The 21154-nt window shown below is 61.8% G+C and overlaps 2 protein-coding genes across 3 annotated transcripts; one reads left to right on the plus strand and one right to left on the minus strand.

Moving 5' to 3' along the window:
- Positions 1 to 1874: 1874 nt before the first annotated feature.
- GPRIN1 (G protein regulated inducer of neurite outgrowth 1) lies at positions 1875 to 7053 on the plus strand. 2 transcript variants are annotated; one of them, XM_056502321.1, is made up of 3 exons: positions 1875 to 2094; positions 3507 to 3600; positions 3803 to 7053. In XM_056502321.1, exon 3 carries the CDS (start codon positions 3843 to 3845, stop codon positions 5229 to 5231), a length of 1389 nt encoding a protein of 462 aa, XP_056358296.1. In that variant the 5' UTR covers positions 1875 to 2094; positions 3507 to 3600; positions 3803 to 3842; the 3' UTR covers positions 5232 to 7053. The 2 variants fall into 2 exon arrangements, with proteins under 2 accessions (XP_056358296.1, XP_056358298.1); XM_056502323.1 differs by lacking the exon at positions 1875 to 2094 and adding an exon at positions 2505 to 2603 and having other exon boundaries at positions 3803 to 7047.
- Positions 7054 to 7245: 192 nt separating this feature from the next.
- CDHR2 (cadherin related family member 2) lies at positions 7246 to 19326 on the minus strand. Its single transcript, XM_056502330.1, has 34 exons — positions 19131 to 19326; positions 17979 to 18053; positions 17001 to 17066; positions 16501 to 16559; positions 16070 to 16135; positions 15840 to 15979; positions 15587 to 15640; positions 15286 to 15375; positions 14609 to 14698; positions 14176 to 14298; positions 13955 to 14098; positions 13737 to 13812; positions 13434 to 13540; positions 13124 to 13354; positions 12881 to 13036; positions 12498 to 12665; positions 12168 to 12229; positions 11844 to 12084; positions 11507 to 11743; positions 11159 to 11228; positions 10457 to 11077; positions 10139 to 10210; positions 9848 to 9897; positions 9582 to 9733; positions 9286 to 9388; positions 9118 to 9206; positions 8844 to 8918; positions 8667 to 8744; positions 8527 to 8587; positions 8295 to 8419; positions 8028 to 8141; positions 7840 to 7917; positions 7676 to 7736; positions 7246 to 7464 (listed from the first exon to the last, which is right to left on the minus strand). The coding sequence occupies exons 2-34, from the start codon at positions 17999 to 18001 to the stop codon at positions 7345 to 7347; spliced, it is 4002 nt and encodes a 1333-aa protein (XP_056358305.1). The 5' UTR covers positions 18002 to 18053; positions 19131 to 19326; the 3' UTR covers positions 7246 to 7344.
- Positions 19327 to 21154: the final 1828 nt, after the last annotated feature.

The raw sequence follows: 21154 nt of genomic DNA on the forward strand, positions 1-21154 counted from the left end.
ATGTTCTCGGCCATAAGGCTGCAGTGCCATGGATGCAGCGTTCTGTGGCACCTGGGACCACGAGGTGCTGGCAGGGATCAGATACCACCCCCCAGCATATCCACACCAACAAAAGCACTGCTGTTTTTAGGGTGCTTGGTGCTTTTGGATCTCTCAAGGGTAACATCCTTGTCACCCCAAGGCACTCACAGCTCTGGGCACGCTGAGGGTCCTCCTACTGAGGATGTGACTTGGGGGACACAGGACGCATGGCTGTGGCTGGAGATGGGATCCTGGTGCCCTAGGGCTTCCCCTGCCACTGCCATCTGCCAACACCCCACCACCTCCTCACCTGCCATCTCTGCCCGGCGATACCGTGGGCAGCCGTGCGCGAGGGCTGTGAGAGGCCGTGGGAAACCCCCTGTCCTTGCTGCCGGGCAGCGCCGCAGGGCTCTCATTCCCAACCAGCCCCTGCCAGCCGTGTGCCACCCGCTCCCTGGCACCGCCGGAGAGCCGGAGCCGAGCCGTGGAGCCGAGCCGAGCGCGGGGCGCGTGTGCCGCCCGCTCCGGTGTGTGCCGTGCGGGCTCCGGCGGTGCGGGGGAGCCCGGTGCGCGTTCACGTGGCGCTGCCCGTGCGGCGTGGGCGGTGGGCCACGGCTCCCGGGGAGGGGGCGCCGCGCTACCTGCGCCAGCACAGCACCCCCTCTGCCGAGGGAGAAGGCGCTTTTCAGGCAGCAGCCTGGCTCCTCCCGAGCCGGCAGCGCGGGAGTGCGTTGCCAAGGCGATGGGGACCATCTTACTCATCCTCCTCGCTATTGTTCTCCTGCCAGCCCTGAGGTGCCCGGGCGGGGAGAGGAGGAGGAGGAGAAGGCAGCCAGCCTGGGATGAAGGCTGCCTGCGGGGAGGGGAGGATGCTCCTCATGACCCCCCCACCCGCTCCCCGCCCCTCAAACCCCAGCCAGCTCTGCTGGGACGGGGACACGCTGGTGGCAAGATGCCGATGGGGATGAGGAGAGACGCTGCTGGCGGAGCTTGGAGAGGAAGGTGGAAGCAAATGGCAGCAGGATGTGATCCCGCAGCCTGCAGTAAAGTCCCAGCCAGATGCCAGGGGACTTTTGTCCCCTCCTCTGCCAGGACTTGCCCCAGTCCATGGTGTCCCTTGGACCCGAAAAGGAGTATACTGGGGACAGGGTCTGATCCCGTACAGAGCACTATAGGATGTAACCCCACACCTGTGCCTCACGGTGACTTAATTCCCCCACCGCTGCAGGCATGCAATTGGGCCCAGCCGATGCTGCAGGGCTGGGACCAGCACGAGGGACCAAGTGTGGGGACAAACACCTTGAGGAGGGGACACACTGATGGGTGCAGGGATACACCCCCACTCCAGCCTCTCGAACCATCTATTGGAGCGCTCATTGGTGACATTGGGGTGCCTTGCTCTGCCCCAGAGAGGGAGGGGGGGCAAGGATTTTTATTTAATTTCCATATCCTGCCTTCCTATTTTTAGCCTTCAGGGTTTTGTTCCAGGCTGGCTGTTTACTGAAAGAAGCATTTCCAACCTCCCTTGTCTCCAAGCAACCAGGTGTGCCAGCTCCCATGGAACCAGCCTTACCCTATAGATCTATAGGGCCGGGGGAGCGGTGCTAATGTTATCTCCAAGACGGGGAACCCTGTCTAACCTTAGTGCCCCCCCCCACGGACCCTATAGATCCATAGCTCCTGTCTCTGTGCTGACATCTCTGGGTCAGGGAGGGGACCGTGGTCCCATAGGGTGATGAGCGGCAGTGGGAAGTTTCGGGGGTATGCTGGAGGTTTTTGGGGGGATGCAGGGATGCAGGTGAGGCGAGCAGGCCGCCTTCCCCCCAGCAGCGCGAGCAGGAGTGCGTGGGAAGGAGTTAGACAAAGCCTGAGCCCGGGAGCAGAGGCAAGCGCTGCCGGGAGCTAGACGGGGCCGTTCTTCCCTCCCCGTCCTCCCCCACCCTGGGCGAGGGGTACCCGGGAGCCCATCTCCATCCCGCCACGCTGCCACGTTGTCCCGGTCCCTCGGGCTGACTGGGGTGCAGCCCCGTCCCCGGTAATGCCCGGGAGGGAACCGGCCGTCTCCATCACCAGGTAGGAGGGGGACTGGGGTCTGTGCTGCTTGTCACCCCCACCCACGGGACCTACGCTGAGGTTTGGGATCCCCTGACTCTAACGGTCCGGGCTGTGTGTCCTGCTGTGCCCGAGTGCAGGGGGGAGAGCCGGGGTGCTCGTTCCTGGGGCAGCGGCGTGCTGATGCTTTGGGTACCGGGGGGGTCTGTGGGACGATGGGGGGCTCCAAGGGCGGGCTGTTGTGGTGACAGCGGTGACACCGGGGGACATGCGGGGTGCCGAGACCCCCCCGCCCAGGCGGCAGCCGACTCTCCCTCGCCGCCCCACTGCTGCTGGGGGTGCCGGGGCGGGTGACAGCCGGGGGGAGCGGCCCGGGGCACGGTACCGCCCCCGCCGCCACCGCCCCACGCATGCTCGCCGCCGCTGCCGCCGCCGCGCCGAGCCGAGCCGAGCCGAGCGGGACCGGACCGGACCGGTCCGGACGGGACGGGACAGGACGGGACGGGACGGGGCGGGAGATTCCGCCGCAGGTACCGGCGGTCCCGGGGCGCACGTGGCGGGACCGGGCCGGGCGCTGCCGTCGCCCGCCGCGTACCGGCACGGCCGGGGGGGTGATATGGGGGGTGGGCTGCAGCCCCGGGATGGGCGGCGGGGGCAGCTCGGCCTCCCCCGGAGGCGGCTTTGTCCGGGGCTCGGCCGGGGGAGCGGGCCCGGGGCGGGCACACGCGTGTCCGTGCGTGCGGGTGTGCCCGTGGCCATGTGCTGGCGTGTGCGTGCCCGCGCGTGTGCACACGCGTGTGCCGGGTCTCCTCCGCGGAGCATCAGCACCGGGCACGGCGCCACATTCCCGCGGGATCGGGATGCTGTCGGGGCAGGTCGGGATGCGGGGCCCTCCGGGGATATCGGGGTGCTGCGTGGGAGCCTACGGACGGGGCGGGGATCATCGCCTCGGGGCTCAGCGCTGCTGGGGGACGTCGGTGACCGCCTGGTCCCCGCTCCTGTCGCCTCTCTTGGGGCAACTCGCTCGGCTTCATCTGTGTCCGCTCGGCTCTGCCCTTTTGGGGACCCACGAGTGGCCGTGTCCGGAGGCATGGAGTGCCCCACGCCTGCGGGACGCACGTGCTCCCAGCTCTGTAGGGACTCCGTGGCATTGACAGAGCTGGTGGACTCCTGGAATGTTTGGGGCTTCCTGCCCTGCTTCTGCCCCATGAGACTGGGAAGGGTTTGGGGACAACCGGGTGACACTGGACCATGCTCTCCTCTTGGGCTGCCCCATGGTCCTGCCCTTCTCTGCAGCCTCCCTTGGACGCCAGGCCCAGCTTGCTCTCACCCCTTACTGTGCTCGGCTTCCCATTAACAGGAGGGGGGTGCTGAACCCCCCAGTTCTCAGCTTGGTGCTCAGGACCATTCTCCACCTAACACTCTCTCTGCAGGGGTGCCTGCACCGTGTCTGCCACTCCACCAGCCACAGCAGCGCCTGGATCCCACTCCCGGTCCTGCTGCGCCAGGAGAAGGTTGACTTTTACGGTAGGCAGCTGACACTGTTCCTCCCTTCCCATGTGCCTGGGCACCGTATGCCACCACACGGGCTGTGCCAGGGACACTGAGTGCTCCAGGTGGCCACCCAACCTGTTGTCATGGGTGGCATGGAGAAAAACAATCAGCAGCTGGGGTGTGTTGGGGGTCCATGTGCTGCTTGCTCCTCACTGTCCCATCCTCTCTCTTGCAGACCCGAAGAGGGACTAGCATGGGAGAAGCCTTCCCTGGGCATGGGCAGTGCTAAGGAGCCCGAGGGGCTGCAGGTGCTGAGCCGCCAGGCCAGGGCTGAGGACGGCTGTGAGCCCAGTGCCAGCTCCCCTGGCTGCACAGCCACAGGCGAGTGCCTGCCTGGCTCCGGCTGTGCTGCAGGAGCCCGTGCCATGAGGACCTGCTGTGTGCCTGAGGCAGAGTCTCACGGCACCAAGGCCAGCTCAGTGGCAGAGAAGAAGGTGCCATCACCAGCAGGACCAGCTCCTGGCACACTTCTCCAGGACACCATCACAGAGCAGAGTGTGGCAGTAGCAACAGGGAGCTGCGGAGGACCAAGTGGTGCTGCCCCTGCCTGTGGTCTCACAGCGATGGGGGTCCCCAACAGCCAGAAGGAGGATGCAGCCCCCACTTCCCCTGTGCCTGATCCCTGTCTTCAGGCGACCAGCAAGGACATGGGGAGCACCCCAGCTCTTGCCAAACACGTGGCATTTGTGGAGCCCACTGCAAGCACTGGGACAGCTGAGCTTCTGAGCCAGGAGCAGCCCCAGGACAGCAAAGGGACATCCCTGGGTACTGCTCCCCAGATAAAGAGCAGTGAGGCTCCCAAGCACCCCCAGGGAGGCACAGCAGACCCCCCCAGCACCAGCACTGCAGGGACTGGGGGTCGAAGTGAGGCAGGACCAAGCTCCACTGCTCTGGACCAGGGCAAAGCCGAGAGGAGTTCATCCCGGGATGTGGGTGCTGGGAGCAACCAGCAGCCCCCGACAGCCAAGCAGCTCTGTGAATCCTACTCCTTTGAAGTGACCCCACCCCAGGACGCTGGGACACAAGACATGGGGACACAAGTGGACAACCGTGTGTCCCTGGTGTCGGTGGCCTTAAGCCCCATGAGTCCCCCATGTGGGGCTGCTGCCTTCACCTTCCCCAAGAGAGAGACGGCCTCTGCAGTCCCACGCCTCGAGCCCTCCAAGAAGGACGCGGAGATGCAGGTGTCCATGCCTGTGGAAACCCGCTCAGTGGCCACTGGGCCGATGACACCAGTAGCCAAGTCCCCGCAGACCTCGTATCCTGAGGTGCAGGTGAAGGGGACGGTGCCGGAGGTGGTGGAGGAGGAGCCTCCGGAGCCCATCCGGGAGGTGAGCTGGGATGAGAAGGGGATGACATGGGAGGTGTATGGGGCCTCCATGGAGGTGGAGGTCCTGGGCATGGCCATCCAGAAGCACCTGGAGAAGCAGATTGAGGAACACGGGCGGCAGGTGGTGGTGACCCCGCAGACCACCCGCACGGGCTCTGTCAAGGGAGGGCCCCGCAAAGGCGAGGCCAAGAGGCAGCCCAGTGTCTTTCGGGCTCTGCTGCAGAACGTCCGGCGGCCCCGGTGCTGCTCCCGCGCCGGCCCTGCCATGGAGTGAGTTGCTGCCTGGGCTGGCAGGGTCGGGGTGCCTCGGGGCTTCTAAGAGAAAGTGGGGATGGGTCCCTGCCCTGGCGTCCTGAGACACCCACTGCCAGTGTGCAGGGCTGTGGTGGTGGTGGAGCATTGCACACTGGGACAAGGTATCTCCTTTGCTGGGGTCCTCCCTGTCAGCCTGGGGTTCCCCCATGAGTGTAGCCTCATGGAGGTGCCTTGGGACATGAGACTGGTGCCCTGTCTCTGTGCTTGGTGGCTTTTTTCAGCACGAGGAAGCACGTGGCTCCTTCCAGATGGAGGCAGCTGCTCCTGTGCGTCTCCTGCCTGTGGCACAGATCTGAAGATGGCTCAGGGTGGGTGCTGCTGGCTACCCTGAACTCTGGCATCCCAAGCAGCAGCATCACTTCCCACGCTGGAGAGACACTGGTGCATCGCCCTGCCATTGTTTTGCTGTCCAGGGCTGGGCCATACTCCAACAAGCCCGTGGCTGTGCATGCGTGGGTCCTCACAGCTGCCCATGGCAGGCACCAGTCCCCCAGCTGCCCTGCCCTCTCTGCCCCACTGCTATGTTGTGGGTGCCCTGGAGCTGGGAGGATGTGGCCACACAGGACACCAGGACAGATTTCCAATGGGAGAGCCAGGGGCCAACCACGTGTGTGATGGAGAGCTGCTCATCCCTGTCACCATGGCTGGAGGTGCTTGGGGAGTCTGTCCCCATGGCCCCCGGCTCCACCTGCCTGGAAGCAGCACATCCTTGCCACGGCTGGTGGTGGGCATGAAGCCTGCTCTGCTTCCAGGCCTGTCCAGCTGCCCCAGTGGTGCTTGAAAGGCCCCACGTGCTGGGGACATGGGCACACGTCCTGCTGGCCCTGCTGGCTTCTCTTCACCAATGGCAGCTGGGGACATGATGACTGCAAAACGCTGCCACTTTTTACAGCTGGGGTTTTACAGGGTGGGTGGGAGGGGAGCTTTTATTGAACTGTGTTTGCATTTTTGGAGCTTTTTAAGAGATACTTTCAGACATGAGCATCCTGCCTGGAGCCGCCCCCTCTGCGGTGGCCTGTGGGGCTGAGACCTTTTCATGCACTGTTCTACATTGCCTGTGCTCTGCTAGGCTGAAGAACATTGGGAGTGAAGGGTCAGTCTGCAGGGGGGTGAATATCCCTGTGGTCAGGCCAACCTCCCTGTGACTGGCAGCACCTCAGTGTCCTGCCCAGACATGGATCTTGACCCCCCCAGAGGACCAGCCCCACAGTGCCACAGCAAGGGGGCCCAGCCCTGTGTCCAGCATCTGATGGGCAGGAGGCTGCAAGGAAGGGGTGCTTGGAGAGCTGCACCATCCCCTCTGGGCAGAGGTACAGGAAGGCTTAAGTGCCAGAGTCACCACTGCAGCCGTTTTCCCTCGTTAAGGGTAAAGTCTTGCCTGCCTAAACCCACACTGTACATCCTGGACTTGTTTTGTCCCTGTGGGGCTGCAAAGGGCTTGCTGAAGTGCCAGCTGGCAGCCAGGACCATGGCAAGTGCCCACTCTGTGCCGTGGCACTCGCCAGGACCTGGCTCTGCTCAGTGCCTTGGGCTGTGGGACCGGTGCCACGGCCATGCCAGGAAGACCAGGAGCCCTGGGGCATCTCCTTGCCACCCTGCCCCAGGCTGTGCTCACCTCCAGCCCTGCACTGCCAAGCTGTGGCACACCAGCGCTGCAGCTTCATCACCTATCTTCTTTTTTTCCTCTTCATTTCTTTTGGGGGTGGGGCGGGGGGTGGAAGGGGCGGGAGGATCAATCTGTCAATGTGGATGTTGGGTAATAAAACCTTACACAAACCTCTGCCCGGGGCTGCCTGCACCTCCCTCCCCCTGGGCAGAGAGGGTCCTGGGGACAAGAAGCCGGGTTGAGCCCCACAGTGGCACCTCCCCTCCAGCACCAGCTGGCCGAAAACAAGCACTTCATGCTGGGAGAGATGACTCCCAGCTGACTGAGCCCCCTAGGCAGATGAGCTGATGGCCACAGCATACCACAGTGACCCCGTGGAACAGTTTTATTGCCAGACACTGAACATATCAACACCACAGCAGCTGCCCGAGTCCCGCTCTGGCCCCGCTGCGCCCCGTGAGCCTGCTCACAAGTCTGTGGTGGTGAAGGTGGTGTTGAGGTATGCTACTTTGGTGGGCTCCTTCAGGTTCAGGGCAGCCACCAGCACCTCCTTGTCACTGGGGTCTGTTGGCTGCATTTTCACCTGCTGCAGGAGGAGAGCTTGGTCAGAAGAGATGGGGACAGAGTAAAGGGCAGAGACTCCCGTCCTTCCCGGGAGTTGAGGGCTGTTAAGGGGTGCAGAGTAAAGGACAGAAGGGGGCCCTGAGGCCCTGGGGACCACAGCAGAGAGAAAAGGATGCAGAGTGCTCTGTCAGGACTCCCAGCTGCCGAGCACTGGCAGCTCTTTGCACATTTACCTCGACCTCAACGTTGTCATCTGCTGGTGCATTTACTGTATTTTCATCTAGGGAATTCATGCTGTGGAGAATGGAAGGTGGGAGGTAAAAAAGGACCCAGGCACTGGAGAAGTGAGGTATGGGGTGACAGCCTGTGGCCTTTGGGACCTGCCAACAGAGCTCACCTGGTCACAGAGATGGAGTCCTCGTGGAAGCCCAGGTCATGGGAGGGATCGAGTGGGTGGTTTAGCATGGGGTTGGCCCTGGTCAGGGATGGATGGCAGGTAAGTGCTGCCCCTTGGGGTGCTGCAGCCCCTGAATGTGGGGACAAGCCTGGTCTCTCCCCATCTGCTGCAGGGAGCCCCTCACTCACCCCTCAGCGTTGTACTGGTTGGTCCCAGGGATGCCAGCTCCCTGCTGTGCTGTGGCAGGGTTGAATGTTGTGGCCACCTTCAGAGCCTTCATGGCATTCAGCTTCCTCTTGTAGCTGCAAAGCACAGGGATGGGGTGGGTGAGAGGGGCAGGGAGGAGCTGGGCTGTGGCATGGGGTGGGCAAACGTGGGTTGGAGGATGGGAATGTGTCGGGGGGTGCTGGTGAGGATGGGCGTGGTGGTAGGAGGGGGTGCAGGCAGTGAGGTACCTCTTGGTGGTGAGTACCAAAACCAGGGTCATGATGAGTATGAAGATGAGCAGGAATGCTGCCAATCCCGCGATGATGCCAATCAGCTCTATCTCCTTGGTAGGCTTTGTCACCTCCCCAGGGCCCTGGCACAGAGCAGGGATGAGGGCAGAGTTCCAGCCAGTGGAAGCCCCCAGCCAGCCCCAAAGGGGTTGCTGCCCTCTCCCCATGCCCCTTGCCTGGCCCCACTCACAATGAGAGCCAGGCCCAGTTTCACCAGCTCGGCCAAGCCCACCGGGTCGGACGGGATGAGCCTGCCGAGGGAAGCGGAGGCGTGAGCAGCTGGGCTGGCTCCAGCACGAAGCAGTGCCCGTGCACAGCCCCAGCACTCACAAGTTCAGGTCACTGGCGTCCAGGGCAGTGCCATTGCTGAACACAAAGTAGGCCTCCATCACTGACTTGACATTCACACTGCAGAATCAGAGAGATGGGGGGAATGTGATGATGTGCCCTGCCCCAGGGTGACACCCCTGCTGCCACCACCATGCCCCCTTCCCCACCAGCACTCACCGGGTGTCACGGGTGTCCTCTATGCCTCGGATGGCCACCACGTAGACTGCTGTCTTGGTCACAGCGGTCAGGGCCCTAGGAACAATAGAGAGGGGGGAAGCTGGGCTGGACATCCTGCTGTTCTGTTCACAGACACAGGAAGCAGATGGACCCCCTGAATCCCCCTCGTCTGGTGGGGACCTGCCTGGCCCACCCTGTTCACAGTCCATGTGGCTGAGAGGCACAGCTGGTGGGTTCAGCCATGCACCCCCAGCCCTGGCCCAGCACCCCTTACAATTTAATACTTTCGGAGTTACTCTGGACTTCTTCCACCGTTGTCAAGAACTGGAGCTGAACGCGGTAGCTCTGATCCACCGTGAAGATCTGTGTGTGGGGAGCAGGGGTGAGTGGAGCTGGGCCAGGCATGTGGTGTCCAGGGACAGGGGCTGGGGGTGACACTTACATTCAGCACAGTCTGTGCTCTGTGCACTGGCTCCTCACCATCCTTAGCCTCCACTGTCACCTGGTACTGCCCCTTCAGTGATTCATCAAGGTTGCTGGCCACCCTGTGAGGACAGGGACATCAGCTATTCCACTGCACTGCACAGGATGCCCTCTGCCATCCCTCAAGCTCCATCCTACCTCCATGGCCAGGCAGGACTCCAGAAAGGCTTTGTCCCCTTTCCAGTCCATGCTGGTCCTGCAGCAGGCAGGAGCTGAGCTGCATCCCCCCACCCCAGCCCAGACCCATGGCCTCACTGGATACTCCCGGTGTAGGTGCCCTTGTCGAGTGTTGTAGACACCCTGAAGAGGTTCTCGAAGGGCCGACTGGCCCCGTTGTCCTCCACAAGCACCACTCTGATGATGGAGAAAGTGATGGCTCCCCCCAGCCCTGAGTCAGCATCTGTGGCCTGCAGGGACAGAGCATGGCAGGAGCATGGGTGGGAATGGCCCCTACCTCACCATGGTGGGGAGAAGTGAACAAGGCTCCATGGACTGACAGATACAAGCAGGCAGCTCCTCACCTTCACAGTAGCCACTTGCAGGTCCACAGGAGAGACTTCAGGGACAACCACTGCCAGGAACAGACAGATAGATGGTGCAGTCATGCTGGTGAGCAGACCCCATGCCCACACAGCCCCAGGGTTCCAAGCACCCACAGCCTTCAGGGAAAGCCCTGAGTAACATCAGCCTGGCCCCCCACACTGCTCAGCCCTGCCCTGGACCCGGGGAAGATCCTCGCTGTTGGTGAATGTGACAGGGCATGTGTGGGTGCAACAAGGAGCCCATGAGATGTGCCAACCCCAGCTGCTCACCAAAAGTCTCTGAGATGGCCTCGAAGACTGGTGTGTTGTCATTCACATCAGTGATGATGATCCTCAGGGTTTCTACAAATGTCCCAAAAGCAGAACTCTGATCACCAACAGAGCAGCCCTGCAGCACCATTCTCTGCTTCCTGTGGGAGCCCTGTCCCCCCAAAGGGCTCAGGTCAAAAGAGCTGGGGACACCCTCCCTCCTTAGCCAAACCACTCAGGTTCCAGGTGCCCACAGCTTCTTGTGGGAGGGGGGAGAGGCAGGTCCCAGCCCCTGCCATGCCCAGAGGTGGTGGCAGGAGCAGGCAGTGGGGGCTGTACCGTTCTGGCTGTAGCGGCTGCCCTTCTCAGTGAACAGATCCTCCACCCGCAGCGTCAGCAGGACCCGGTCACACAGCTCGTAGTCGATGTCCGAGCTGTTCGCCAGCACTGTGCCGGTGGGTGCCAGCACAAACCAGTCCCAGCACACGTCCCCAGCACTGCTGTCCCCCTTGAAGCAGGCGAACGCCAGCTCCTCGAAGACCAGCGAGTGGTTGGTGTCAGGGTCGAAGGCGTTCAGCGTGTGGATCAGACCCAGCTGTGTCCCGTTCTCAGCCACCGACACGTCCTGCAGTGAGCCTGGCAGGATGGTGGGGGGCTCGTCATTGACATCTAGGACGTGGACTGTCACTGAGACGTTGGCTTTGTCCCCTGGGTTGTCTGCAGCCGTGTTCTCTGCCAGCACTGTCAGGGTGAAGAACTTTGGCTCCAGTGTGTCATAGTCCAGGTTCACATCAGGGTCTACAGACAGCTGCCCACTGTAGTTCCCTGGCCCCAGGCGGGATGAGCGGATTAAGAAGTTGCTGGAGCCACTGCTTCTTTCGAATTGGAATGAAATGCGGGAATTGATCTCTGTCCGGTCGGCATCTGTGGCATTCACCTCACCCACAAAGGACCCTGTAGCTGGAGACAGACACTGAATGAGCAGTGGGCACTGACTCAGGGCCACTACTGGTCCCACAAGCTTGGCCATGCAACTTCTACCTGGAGAGCTTTCAAAGACTGAGAACTCATAGGACTGGTTGAGGAACACGGGAATGTTGTCATTCAGGTCCTGCAGGAGACAAAACCCGTGGTTGTAGCCCTTCCAGGAAACAGGATTCCCCACAGCCAGCTGGGGACAGGAGTGTGGGCACCTGCCTGCCCACAGGCAGGAGCTACACAAACCCTCTCCTGCCTCCCTGCATCAACTATTCACTCTGCCCCCACAGAAAGCCTGGAGACACGGCACCTCTGCCACAGCCAGGGATTCTACATCCCCGCCCTGCCCATCCATCCCTGTTCCAAGCCCCAGCCTGCCCCAGCCTGTCCCTGCTTGTGCCCAGGGCTCACCCCCACGGTGATGGTGACGTTCACCGTGGTGTTCAGTGGTGGCTCGCCGTTGTCATACACCATCACTGTCACCACCATCTGTCCATGCTCGTCTTCCAAGGCCTCGCAGTCCAGCGGCTCGATGCTGTGCATCTCACCCGTGTCTGCATTGATGCTAAAGTTGTTGCTGAACGGTCCTTGCAAGATCTCGAAGCCCAGTTTGCTGTTGGGGCTGTCAGGCTCGTCATTGTCGATGGCCTGAAAAGATCAGTATTTGGAACAGGGCTGTCGGGCACCTTGGGGACAGTCCCTCCCCTCTGACAGCCCTGTCAACCCCCCCACCTCTGTTGGTCCACACCTGGATCTGCGTACTGACATTCTGCCCCTCGTCCACTGAGATGAAGTAGGAGCCAATGATGATGGGCGCGTTGTCGTTGGCATCCAGCACGGTGATCTCCAGCACCGTCGTGCCCACCTGGTTGCCCCCATCCTTAGCCTGGAGGTTGGCGTAGTAGATGGAGCGAGTCTCCCGGTCCAGCAAGCTCCCGTTGTACACCAGCAGCGCCCCGGTCGTGGCGTTCACCATGAAGGTTGTAAGGCTGTGGCATACACAGAGCCTTCAGGCCTGGAGCCCCCTCTCCAGGATGATGCCCTGGCTGTGGCTGGCTCTGCCCTTACATACATGGTCTCTGGGAGCAGCTGGTAGGTGATCTGGCCCAGGACGCCGCTGTCTGGATCATAGGCCTGCAGGACAGAAGGAACCATCTGGTCAATCTGTTTCAGCCCTCAGAGCAGTGATGAGTCTGGGGCAGTGGCTGTTGGCAGTGAGCACCCCAAAAACATGGCCCTGATAGGCAAGGGGTTCCACCCTTGAGTATCCACTGGCCCCGAGTCCTTCCTGTGTGTATGAAGATATCAGTGCCCTCAGCACAAGCTGTATTAGAAGTGCTGGGTATGCCCAGTGCCCTGCTTGGGGATATTAGGTGTGCCCACCCCCTGACCAGTGCCTGACCGTGATGTTTGGGGAGATGATGGTGCCATTGGGGCTGTTCTCCACCACAGACAGGTTGTAGGTGCTCTGGGGGAACTCAGGGATGTGGTCATTGCTGTCGATGAGGTCGATGGTCACGGTGGCCGTGGAGCAGCAGTCTGTAGGGTTCCCTGTGTCATTAGCAACGATCTGCAGGATTGAAAAGGGACCATGTCTCATGTGAGTCCCCAAATATTAGAGAGACCTGTCACACTCCACCCCAGCTCCCCTGCACCAAACAAACTGCCAGGGCAGAGCCCTGTTCTGCTGTAGCTCCTGAACTCTGCAAGAGAAGGGCCATGTCCCCACTGAATGCAGGGAGCAGGAACTGCCTCCACACAGCAGGCCAGCCCTATAAATCCCACCTGCACCACCATGACATGGCTTATCTCGTAGTCCACCAAGGATGAGTTTTGCACCAGGATCTGGACTTCCCCTGTGCCCACAATCGTTGTGGGGAACACAGTGAAGGCATTGGCATTCGGACCCTGCAGGCTCAGCTCAAAACTGCCGTTGATGCCCTGCCAGGGAGGGACAAGAGCGAGGATGAGTGGTGCAACCAGGACAGACACCAGCATCACAACCCAGCACCATGGACAGGCTCCTGCCTTATCTGGGTCGTGGGCAGCGATGTTGAGGTTGGACACAGGCAGTCTGGTGGAGGAGTGCTCTATGATGCTGCCCTTGAAGTTGTTCTGAGGACTAGCAGAGAAGATGCAGCTGGACAGGGAGCAGTTGTAGAACTGGGGCTTGTTGTCATTGACATCAGTCACCGTGATGGTCACCAGGGTGCTTGTTTCGGCCACATTGCCGTAGATATCCTCATGCTCCTCACGTGCCTGGGCAGGAGGAGAGAGCAGGTTGGAGGAGCCCAGGGAAAGGAAGAGGATGGGGTTCCCCTTGCTACCTCCTACTCACCATTACATTCAGCAGCACTTGATCGCTTGGCAGCTGCTCACGGTCCAGGGGCTCACTCACAGTGATGATGCCCGTTATGTTATCAATAACAAAAGGAACATTGGCATCTAGGACAAGGAGACAGCAGGAACCAGTGGCAGCCACTGGGAAAAGCAGGCCTGGCCCTCTCTCTGCCAGCAGGTCAGGCTGGCAGAGCCTGGGTGCCCAGAATCAGTTTCCAGGGTACTCTTTGCTCCCTGACCACCCCTCCTGCTCATCCCACTGTGTCATCCCCTGCCTGACCCATTCTGCCCCATCACTCACTGGTGATGATGTAGAAGATTTTATCATTCACCCCTGTGTCTTGGTCCATGGCTGTGACAGTCAGCACACTGGTGCCCTGTGGGGACATGGCCATCAGGGCAAGACCTATGACATCTCCAGCTGCCCACAGGCCTGGTGGCCCAGACACTTCAGGGCATAAGAGCCCCCAGGGAGGGCCAGGGGCAGGGACATGACACTGGGGCAGGCAGGCTCCTGACCAGGTCGCAGTTCTCAGGCACAGAGCCCGAGTAGGGCTCATTGAGGAACCGTGGCTTCAGGTTGGGCACGTCCTCAATGATCACGGACAGGTAAGTAGAGCTGTTCTGGACGACCCAGACATCGTTCAGCTTTCCCCCGCCATCCTGAGGAGCAGAGCACCTGTCAGTCCCACAGCCCCCTCACCTGGCAGCCCTGCACCCCCAGCCCAGATGGTCCCCACCTCAGCAAGGATCTTGATCTGGTAGAAAGTGTTCTTGGCATAGTCCAGGGAACCATTGAGCACCACACTCCCATTGGGCAGGATGTAGAAGAGCTGGAGATTCTTCGTGTTGTCTGGGGTCACCTGAGCAGGGGACATCATTCTGTGTCACCAGGGCAGGGAGCAGAGGTGTCCCAGCAGAGATGGGGGCTCAATCCCCATCCTTCTGCCAGGCTCGCCCCATGGGGACCCCTGACCACCTGGCTCATCCCCAGCCCGAAACTGTTCAGCACCTTGCACCCATTGCCCAGTGGGTCCTGATCCAAAACCTCCCTGCACCCCCAGAGATGTGGGTCTGTCCTGGCCGTGTCCCCCAGCACCTCAGCACTGCAGGGGTGGCCCAGGGGTGGGGTTTGGGTATGGTATGACCTACTTCCCAATGCTCTGTGCTCACCTCCTCGATGCTGTAGCTGACTTTGGAGGCATTCCCTGTGTCAAAGTCGATGGCACGCACGGTGTAGAAGATGCTGTGTGGACTCATGTTCTGGGCACACAGAGGGTGGCAGAGAGGGGGGTGATGCTGGGCCTAGACCCTGCCAGCCCTGGCCCTGGGATGTCCTGGCCCTGCAGGGCTGCAGGTACCACCCATCGGACACACAGGGATGAGCTGCTGGCCTTGCTCAGGCCAGGCAGAGTCTGGACCCCCTCACTACCCTCCCTGGAGCCCCTTGGGAGCAGAGGCTACACCCCAGCCCTGGAGTTGTTGGACTGGGGTCAGACTCAGCCCCACACCCCATCTACACTTTGATCCAGCACCACGCTGTCCTGGGCTGACAGGTAGCTTGGGCACACCCTGAACAGAAACTCATTGCAAGGGCAGAGTCCCAGTCTCATTCCGGTGTCTCAGGTGACACAGAGGTTCCCGTTGGGAATTGCCCTGGCACAGAGTCCTCCCAGGTACTGGCTGCACCACTGATAACCCCATGCCCAGACACACTGTCACCACATACCCAGGTGTGGGGTCATAGAGTTCCCAGCCTGTTGTCCCACTGCTGGCACACCCATGCCACAGGAGCCACCCAGCACCCCAGCCCTGCTGCCTGTGGTGGCTGGGAGATCCCAGGAAGGTACCTCGGGAATGGTGGCAACGTACGGCAGGTTTTGGAAGACCGGGGCGTTGTCATTACGGTCCTCCACAATGACAGTGATTTTTCTGGAGACCTACCAGATGTCAGAGAGGGCACAGGATGGGTGTGTGGAAGATGATGGCCAGCAGAGCTGGGGTGCAGTTCTGGACCCCATGCTCACCCTGGCCAGGCAATCAGCATCACACACCCACTTCCAACTGCCTTCCCACTGAGCCTCATCCATGGACCTGTCCATGGGGACTCCCTTCCCGCTGCAGCCACCCAGCCCTTGCCCCAGCACTCACCGGTTCATTTACACCATCAGACACTGTGACAATGAGGGTGAGCCTGGCCTGGACCTGAGGGGATGCAAGGCAGGACTTAGGGCAGAAGTGGAGCTCAATCCTTGGACAGTTGACCCCCAACCTCTGTGAGGACAACTCTCCCTCCAGGAACTGGGTTTTGGGGCCAGGGAGTGAACCACAGGCTCTGCCCTCCATCCCCATACCCCTACTCAGGCCCCATACCCCTACATCTGACCCCATCTTCTGCCCACACCTCACGGTCCAGGGAGTTCCTCAGTGTCACTCTGCCTGACTTGGAGTCAACAGAGAAGTAGAAGGCGTCTGTGTCTCCGATTTGGTAGGTGAGAGGGTCGTTGTCTGAGTCAGTAGCCTCTATCTGGAAAGCAAACTGGCCTGGGGGCACAGGCAGTGTCAGCCCCTGCATGAGAAGCCCCCAGTCACTGCTCTGACACCCCAGGCCCTTCTCAAGACCATCCTACTCACTCAGCTGCAGGTCCTCAGGCACGTAGACGATGATCGTGTGGATGATGGGGACTGCGTTTCCTGAAACTACAGGGAAGAGGAGCTGAGCACCATCACTGTGCTGGGCTCTGCTGGCAGCTCCATGTCTGGCAGCACCTCCCCAGCTCCAGCCCCAGCTCCCAGCCATGGTTTGGGTCTCCACGGGAGGCAGGGGAACCCCCATCCCTCTTGTCCTTGTGCTCATCCCACACCTCCAGACCACGCTTCTGTTCCAGCTGCAGCCCCCATGCTTTCCCTACTGTCCAGCCCTGCCCTGCCCTGGCTCTCCAGTGGGGTGCACAGCTGTTTTGGGGTTGCAGCTTCCTCCAGGGAATTCAGAAAGAGTATTGGGGGTTGAGAGCAGCTCCAACACCTCCCACCCACCCATGCCAGATGCCAAGAAGAGTCCTTACCTGTTGCCAGGAGAAAGGGGAGCAGCACCAAAGAGCGCCATGCCATCCTGCCAGGGTGCCTGTGGGCACACACCAGGGAACAAGCACCTGAGAGATGGAGTCTGCCCCCAAATCCCTCTCAGGGAGCAGCCACCAGAGCAGGAGAGGTGCTGATGGGGACTGTCCCCTCTGCTGAGCTGGGCTGGTGAGCAAACACCAGGCTCCACACTCACTCCTAGGCATGGGCTCCCTGAGGACAGCGCTGACCTCCAGGTAGAGGAGACTAGATGTGCCTGGGGAACCCCAGGAGCCTGTCCTGAGCATGGCTGGAGGCTCCACTGCTTGTGCCCAGCAGGGCCTCCCCAAGCAGTGCCTGGAGTCCAAGAGCAACCCATGGCACAACCACAGTGTCTCCCTCCTTGTGGAGCTGTGGGCAGCTCTAGAGCTGACAGACACCCCCACCTCCCCCCTCATGCAGCAAGGTGCCCGTGGGGGCCGGGACAGGGGCTGACATCCCTTACCTGTGGCTGTGTCCCTGGGGATGCTGCCTCTGCACTCGCATCTTGACACTGCCAGACCTTTGCCTCCTGCAGTAAACACATTCATCAATCATTAACTGAAATGAAAGTAAGAAATCCCTCTCCTGTCTTCCGTATTCCTTGTGCTCATCCCACAGCTCCCACCCAGCACAGCTCCAGGCTCACTCCCCAAAAAAAGATCCCTAGGTATCCATACTGGGTGCTATCCCTCAGGATTCAGCCATCCCAACCTGCACCCATGGGGCCCCAGCTCCCAGAAGGGGTGTGGAGCCTGCAGGGATGCAGAGAGATCCCAAACCACCCCAGGAGACCAAAGAGGGGTTAGGGAAATGCCCTGCATCCCCTGGGCTGGGGACACTGGGGTCCTACCAGGACAGGGGGTGGGCACCAACCTTGTGGTGTAGCCACTGGGGTGGGTGCCCGGGGCCCCTCTGCACCCCCTGCCACCCACTCCCCTCCCCAGGGGCTTGGCCCAGCCTCCCTGACCTACTTCAGATCCGCTAGGGACAAGGGTGGATTGTCCAGCTCTGCTCAGGCAGAAAAGGGCTGGGAGCTGGCGGTGGGGGGGCATGGCCAGTCTGTTGGACCCCTGCATCTGTGGCCCTATTCCCTGGGGAACCCACAGGGCCTGGATACTGGAGAAACTCTGGAGTCTCCCCAAACACTCAGCCTGTTCTGAGGTTCCCCCTTCACCCTACACCTGGGTCAGAGAAACCCCAGAGAAGGGGCTCCAGGGGACAGACTGTGACCATCCCTTAGCAAACCTCTCCTGAGCTGGTCCAGGACCACCCCAGATCCTGCAAAGGCTGCTCCAGGACATCCTCACAGACACCCCATGAGTGCCTGGGGTTATCCCCAGAGTCCCCAGGGCAATCCCAGCATGCCTCCCCAGACACTCCTGGTACTGGTGCTGGACACCGTTCTGCAAACTTCCCCTACTGTCCTGGAGCACTTCCATACCTCCCAGGGCTGTTCTGAAACATCCACAGCTTCCTGAAAGGAGGTTGTAGCCAGGTGGGAGTCGATCTCTTCCCCCTGCCAACCAGTGAAGGTTTAGATTGGATATCAGGAAGAATTTCTTCACGGAAAGGTTTGCCAGGCATTGGAATGGGCTGCCCAGGGAGGTGGTGGAGTCACCCTCCCTGGAGGAGTTTAGGGAAAGAATGGGATGTGGCACTTAGTGCCATGGTGTAGTTGACATGGTGATGTCGGGTGGTAGGTTGGACTGCATAATCTCAGAGATCTTTTCCAAGCTAATTGATTCCGTGATTCTCTAATTCCTGTGATTTTCCCCGACTCAGTCCCGGGTGGCGTTTCTGCGCTGCCACTCGGAGCATTACGGCCGAAGAGCTCCGCCGCTCGGTGCCGCTCTTGAGTTCATTACGGCAGGAGGAGGCGGGCGCGCCCATCGGCGCCGCGGTGTGGGGGGGTCAGCGCGGCGCGGCCGGTTCCATCGGAGCGGCGGGCGCGGGGGTGCCATGAGGCGGGGCTGAGGCCGGAGCGGGAGCGGCACCGGGACTGGCACCGGCACCGGGACGGACACGGAGCCCGGCGGGCCCGGCCGCCGCGCCATGCGAGCGGGCTGAGCGGCGGGCAGCGCCGGGGCACGGCACCGAGCGCCGGGGGCGCGCCTGCCGGAGGTAAGGGGCGCGGCGGCGGCCGCAGGCCCGGGCTGTGCGGGGCAGGGCCGGGGCAGCAGCGGGAGGCGGCGGGCAGGGCCCGGGGCTGGGGGAACGGGGAGGGCAGCCCCGGGGCAGCGGGACGGGGAGGGCGGCGGGCAGGGCCCGCAGCGATGGGGCGGATGCTGGGCCGCGGGGCCCGGTGCGGCGGGCGGAGGAGCGAGCGCGGCCCGGTGCGGCGGGGGCGGCCGGGCCGGGCCCGGTGCGCGGAGGGGGCGGATGGCCGGCGCGGGCGAGGGGTGGCGGCTGCCGGGACACTGGGGTTCGGGGAAGCGGCCGTAAAGCGCAGCCAGGCCCGGTGCAGCCGCAGGGCGGTGGGAGGAGCCCCCGCTGCTGGGGGAGCCCCGCGGGGACAGGGGGGCAGCGGGGAGGGAGCTGGAGCGCTGCTGCCCGTGCCCATGGGGGCTGTCCGAGCCTGCCCCGGCCCTAGCACCTTCTCGGCGTCTCCCGCGACCCCGGCCGGGCGGGAGTGAGGGGCTTCCGCTGATGCTGGTGCTGTGACCTCGTCCCGTTTGGCACCTCGCGGCGTCCCTTCCGCCGTTCCCCCAGACCCGGTAAACTGTGCCAGCTCGGGACAGGTCCCGGTGTGGGACAGGGGACGGGAGGGGAAGTGGTGAAACTCTTCGAAAGTTATCCCTGAGCAGGAGGTAGGAAACAAACGAGCCCGAAGTGACGAGGTGGGGGTAGTGGCACTCGGGGTGGTGGCAGTGGCACAAGCCGTGCCACCGGCCCGGCAGGATCTGTGCTGGCAGCGTGCTCTGTGTGCGGCCCGTGGCATCCGTGTCCCAATGAGGACGTGTGGGACCGCGTTGTGGCAGCTGGGATGTGCTCCAGGGTTTGCTCTGCCGGGCAGGAGCTGAGCTCTGCAACTAGGCAGGTGCTGTTCCTCCGCCTGGGGACAACCCCTCTTCCCAGGAGCCCAGCTCTATTTTGTGCTGGTACCTTGTCCACCAGCTCTGCACAGGCTCCAGCATAGCTGGCTGTGTGTGCCTGCAGCTCCAGAGATCATCCCTGCGTTTGCCTTCTTGCTGTCCTGTTCCAGTGCCTTGCCCTGTCCCTCTGTCCCCTGCGTCCATGTCCCTCTGATGCCGCAGGACCTCGAACCCACCTCGAGGTGGGTCTGCTGCCCCGGGGAGATGTGCAGGGCAGAGCCCGGCGGGGCAGGTGGGTCCCCGGGGCCAGGCAGGAGCCCTGGGAGGAGGAGCAGCTGTCGGAGGAGAGCCGGCTGCGTCTGATGTCACTGCGGTGCATGGTGGGTAATTATGCACGTTGCAATGAAAATAATAAGGCCGGCTCCATAGTGGTGTCTAAAAATACTGCTAATGCGGAGTGCCTGCTGGGCGCCTTTGTTTGTCACCTTTGGGTGTCTGCTCTGGGGCTGGCCAGGTGGTGTCACACCCCTCAAGCAGTGGGTTAGGTTTAGCAGGTGAACTGTGGCACCTCCATCCCCCCCCGCACTGGGGCACGGTGCCAGTGGAGACAGGGCAGGTGTTGGCATGGGAGGTGAGGCAGGAGGCACCTGTGTGTATTTGGGAGGCTCCAGTGCCACCTCCCTGCACGTAGCCATGCAGGGAGTCTCGGTGGCATGGCAGAGCTTTGTTCTCCTAGCCTTGCTTGGAGCTGGGCACTCTCCAAGTGGTGGCTGTTTTGTGTCCCAGAAATCTGTCCTGATATCCCCTGGCAAGTACCAGAGTACAGATCAGGATTTGGGCCCTGGTGATGTGGTCTGTCCATCACTGGCATTGTGTGGCCAGGGCAGAGCCGGAGCTGACGCTGCCAGACCTTCCCTCTGCATCTGCTACCATGGTGTGTCCTGGCACTGACAGGACTCGGACTGTGGCAACTTGCTGCTTTCTGGCTGAGCAAAGGTGGGAGGGAGGAAGGGATGTGCACCTGGAACAGAGGGAAATGATGTGATAGGTCTGGGGGGCACCTGGGTGCTAGCCCAGGCCAAGGGCTACCCAGCACTCTGATGTCCACTCCATGGGCTCTGCCTGGATGCTCTCAGCAGCTCTGGCTGCTGCTGTGGTCCCTCCATCTGCTGCCAGGCTCTGGAAGCTCCCACTACAGCAGAGGGAGAGGCTTGCAGGGGTGGCGAGAGCCATCTGGAGCCTACTGGCCTGGCAGGCTGGCAGGGGGAAGGTGTTGTGTGGCAGGGCAGCAGCAGAGGGCCAGGGAGGGCAGGAAGCACTGAGCCTGTGTGCCTGGGTCTCAGTGACAAGTCTCTTCCGCTTTGTGTGCAGGGAGGTCAGAGAGGTGGCGGCTGCTCTTGGTTCCCATCTGGTGCTTGTGGTGGGCTCTGACTCCAGCTGCCAGCTGTGGGAGCTGAGTGTTGTCCCTCTTCACTGTGGAACAAACAGGGAGATGTCACCCTGCTGGCATGCTGGGCTGCTTTGCCTTTAGGGCCATACCTGTGGTCTTCACTGGAGAGGGAGCGTTGCTGCTGCTTCTGTTCTT

Source organism: Oenanthe melanoleuca, chromosome 13 (assembly GCF_029582105.1).
Source record: "Oenanthe melanoleuca isolate GR-GAL-2019-014 chromosome 13, OMel1.0, whole genome shotgun sequence".
Classification (NCBI taxonomy): Eukaryota; Metazoa; Chordata; class Aves; order Passeriformes; family Muscicapidae; genus Oenanthe; species Oenanthe melanoleuca.

Coding starts and splice junctions, on each gene's coding strand:
- CDHR2 (XM_056502330.1), bottom strand. CDS start 18,001: ATGTTTCAGAACAGCCCTGGGAG. Junction 17,067..17,978: donor TTTCAGAACAGCCCTGGGAG/GTATGGAAGTGC, acceptor TGTTTACTGCAG/GAGGCAAAGGTCTGGCAGTG. Junction 14,299..14,608: donor TCAGCTACAGCATCGAGGAG/GTGAGCACAGAG, acceptor TCCCCTGCTCAG/GTGACCCCAGACAACACGAA.
- GPRIN1 (XM_056502321.1), top strand. CDS start 3,843: ATGGGCAGTGCTAAGGAGCCCGAGGGGCTGCAGGTGCTGAGCCGCCAG.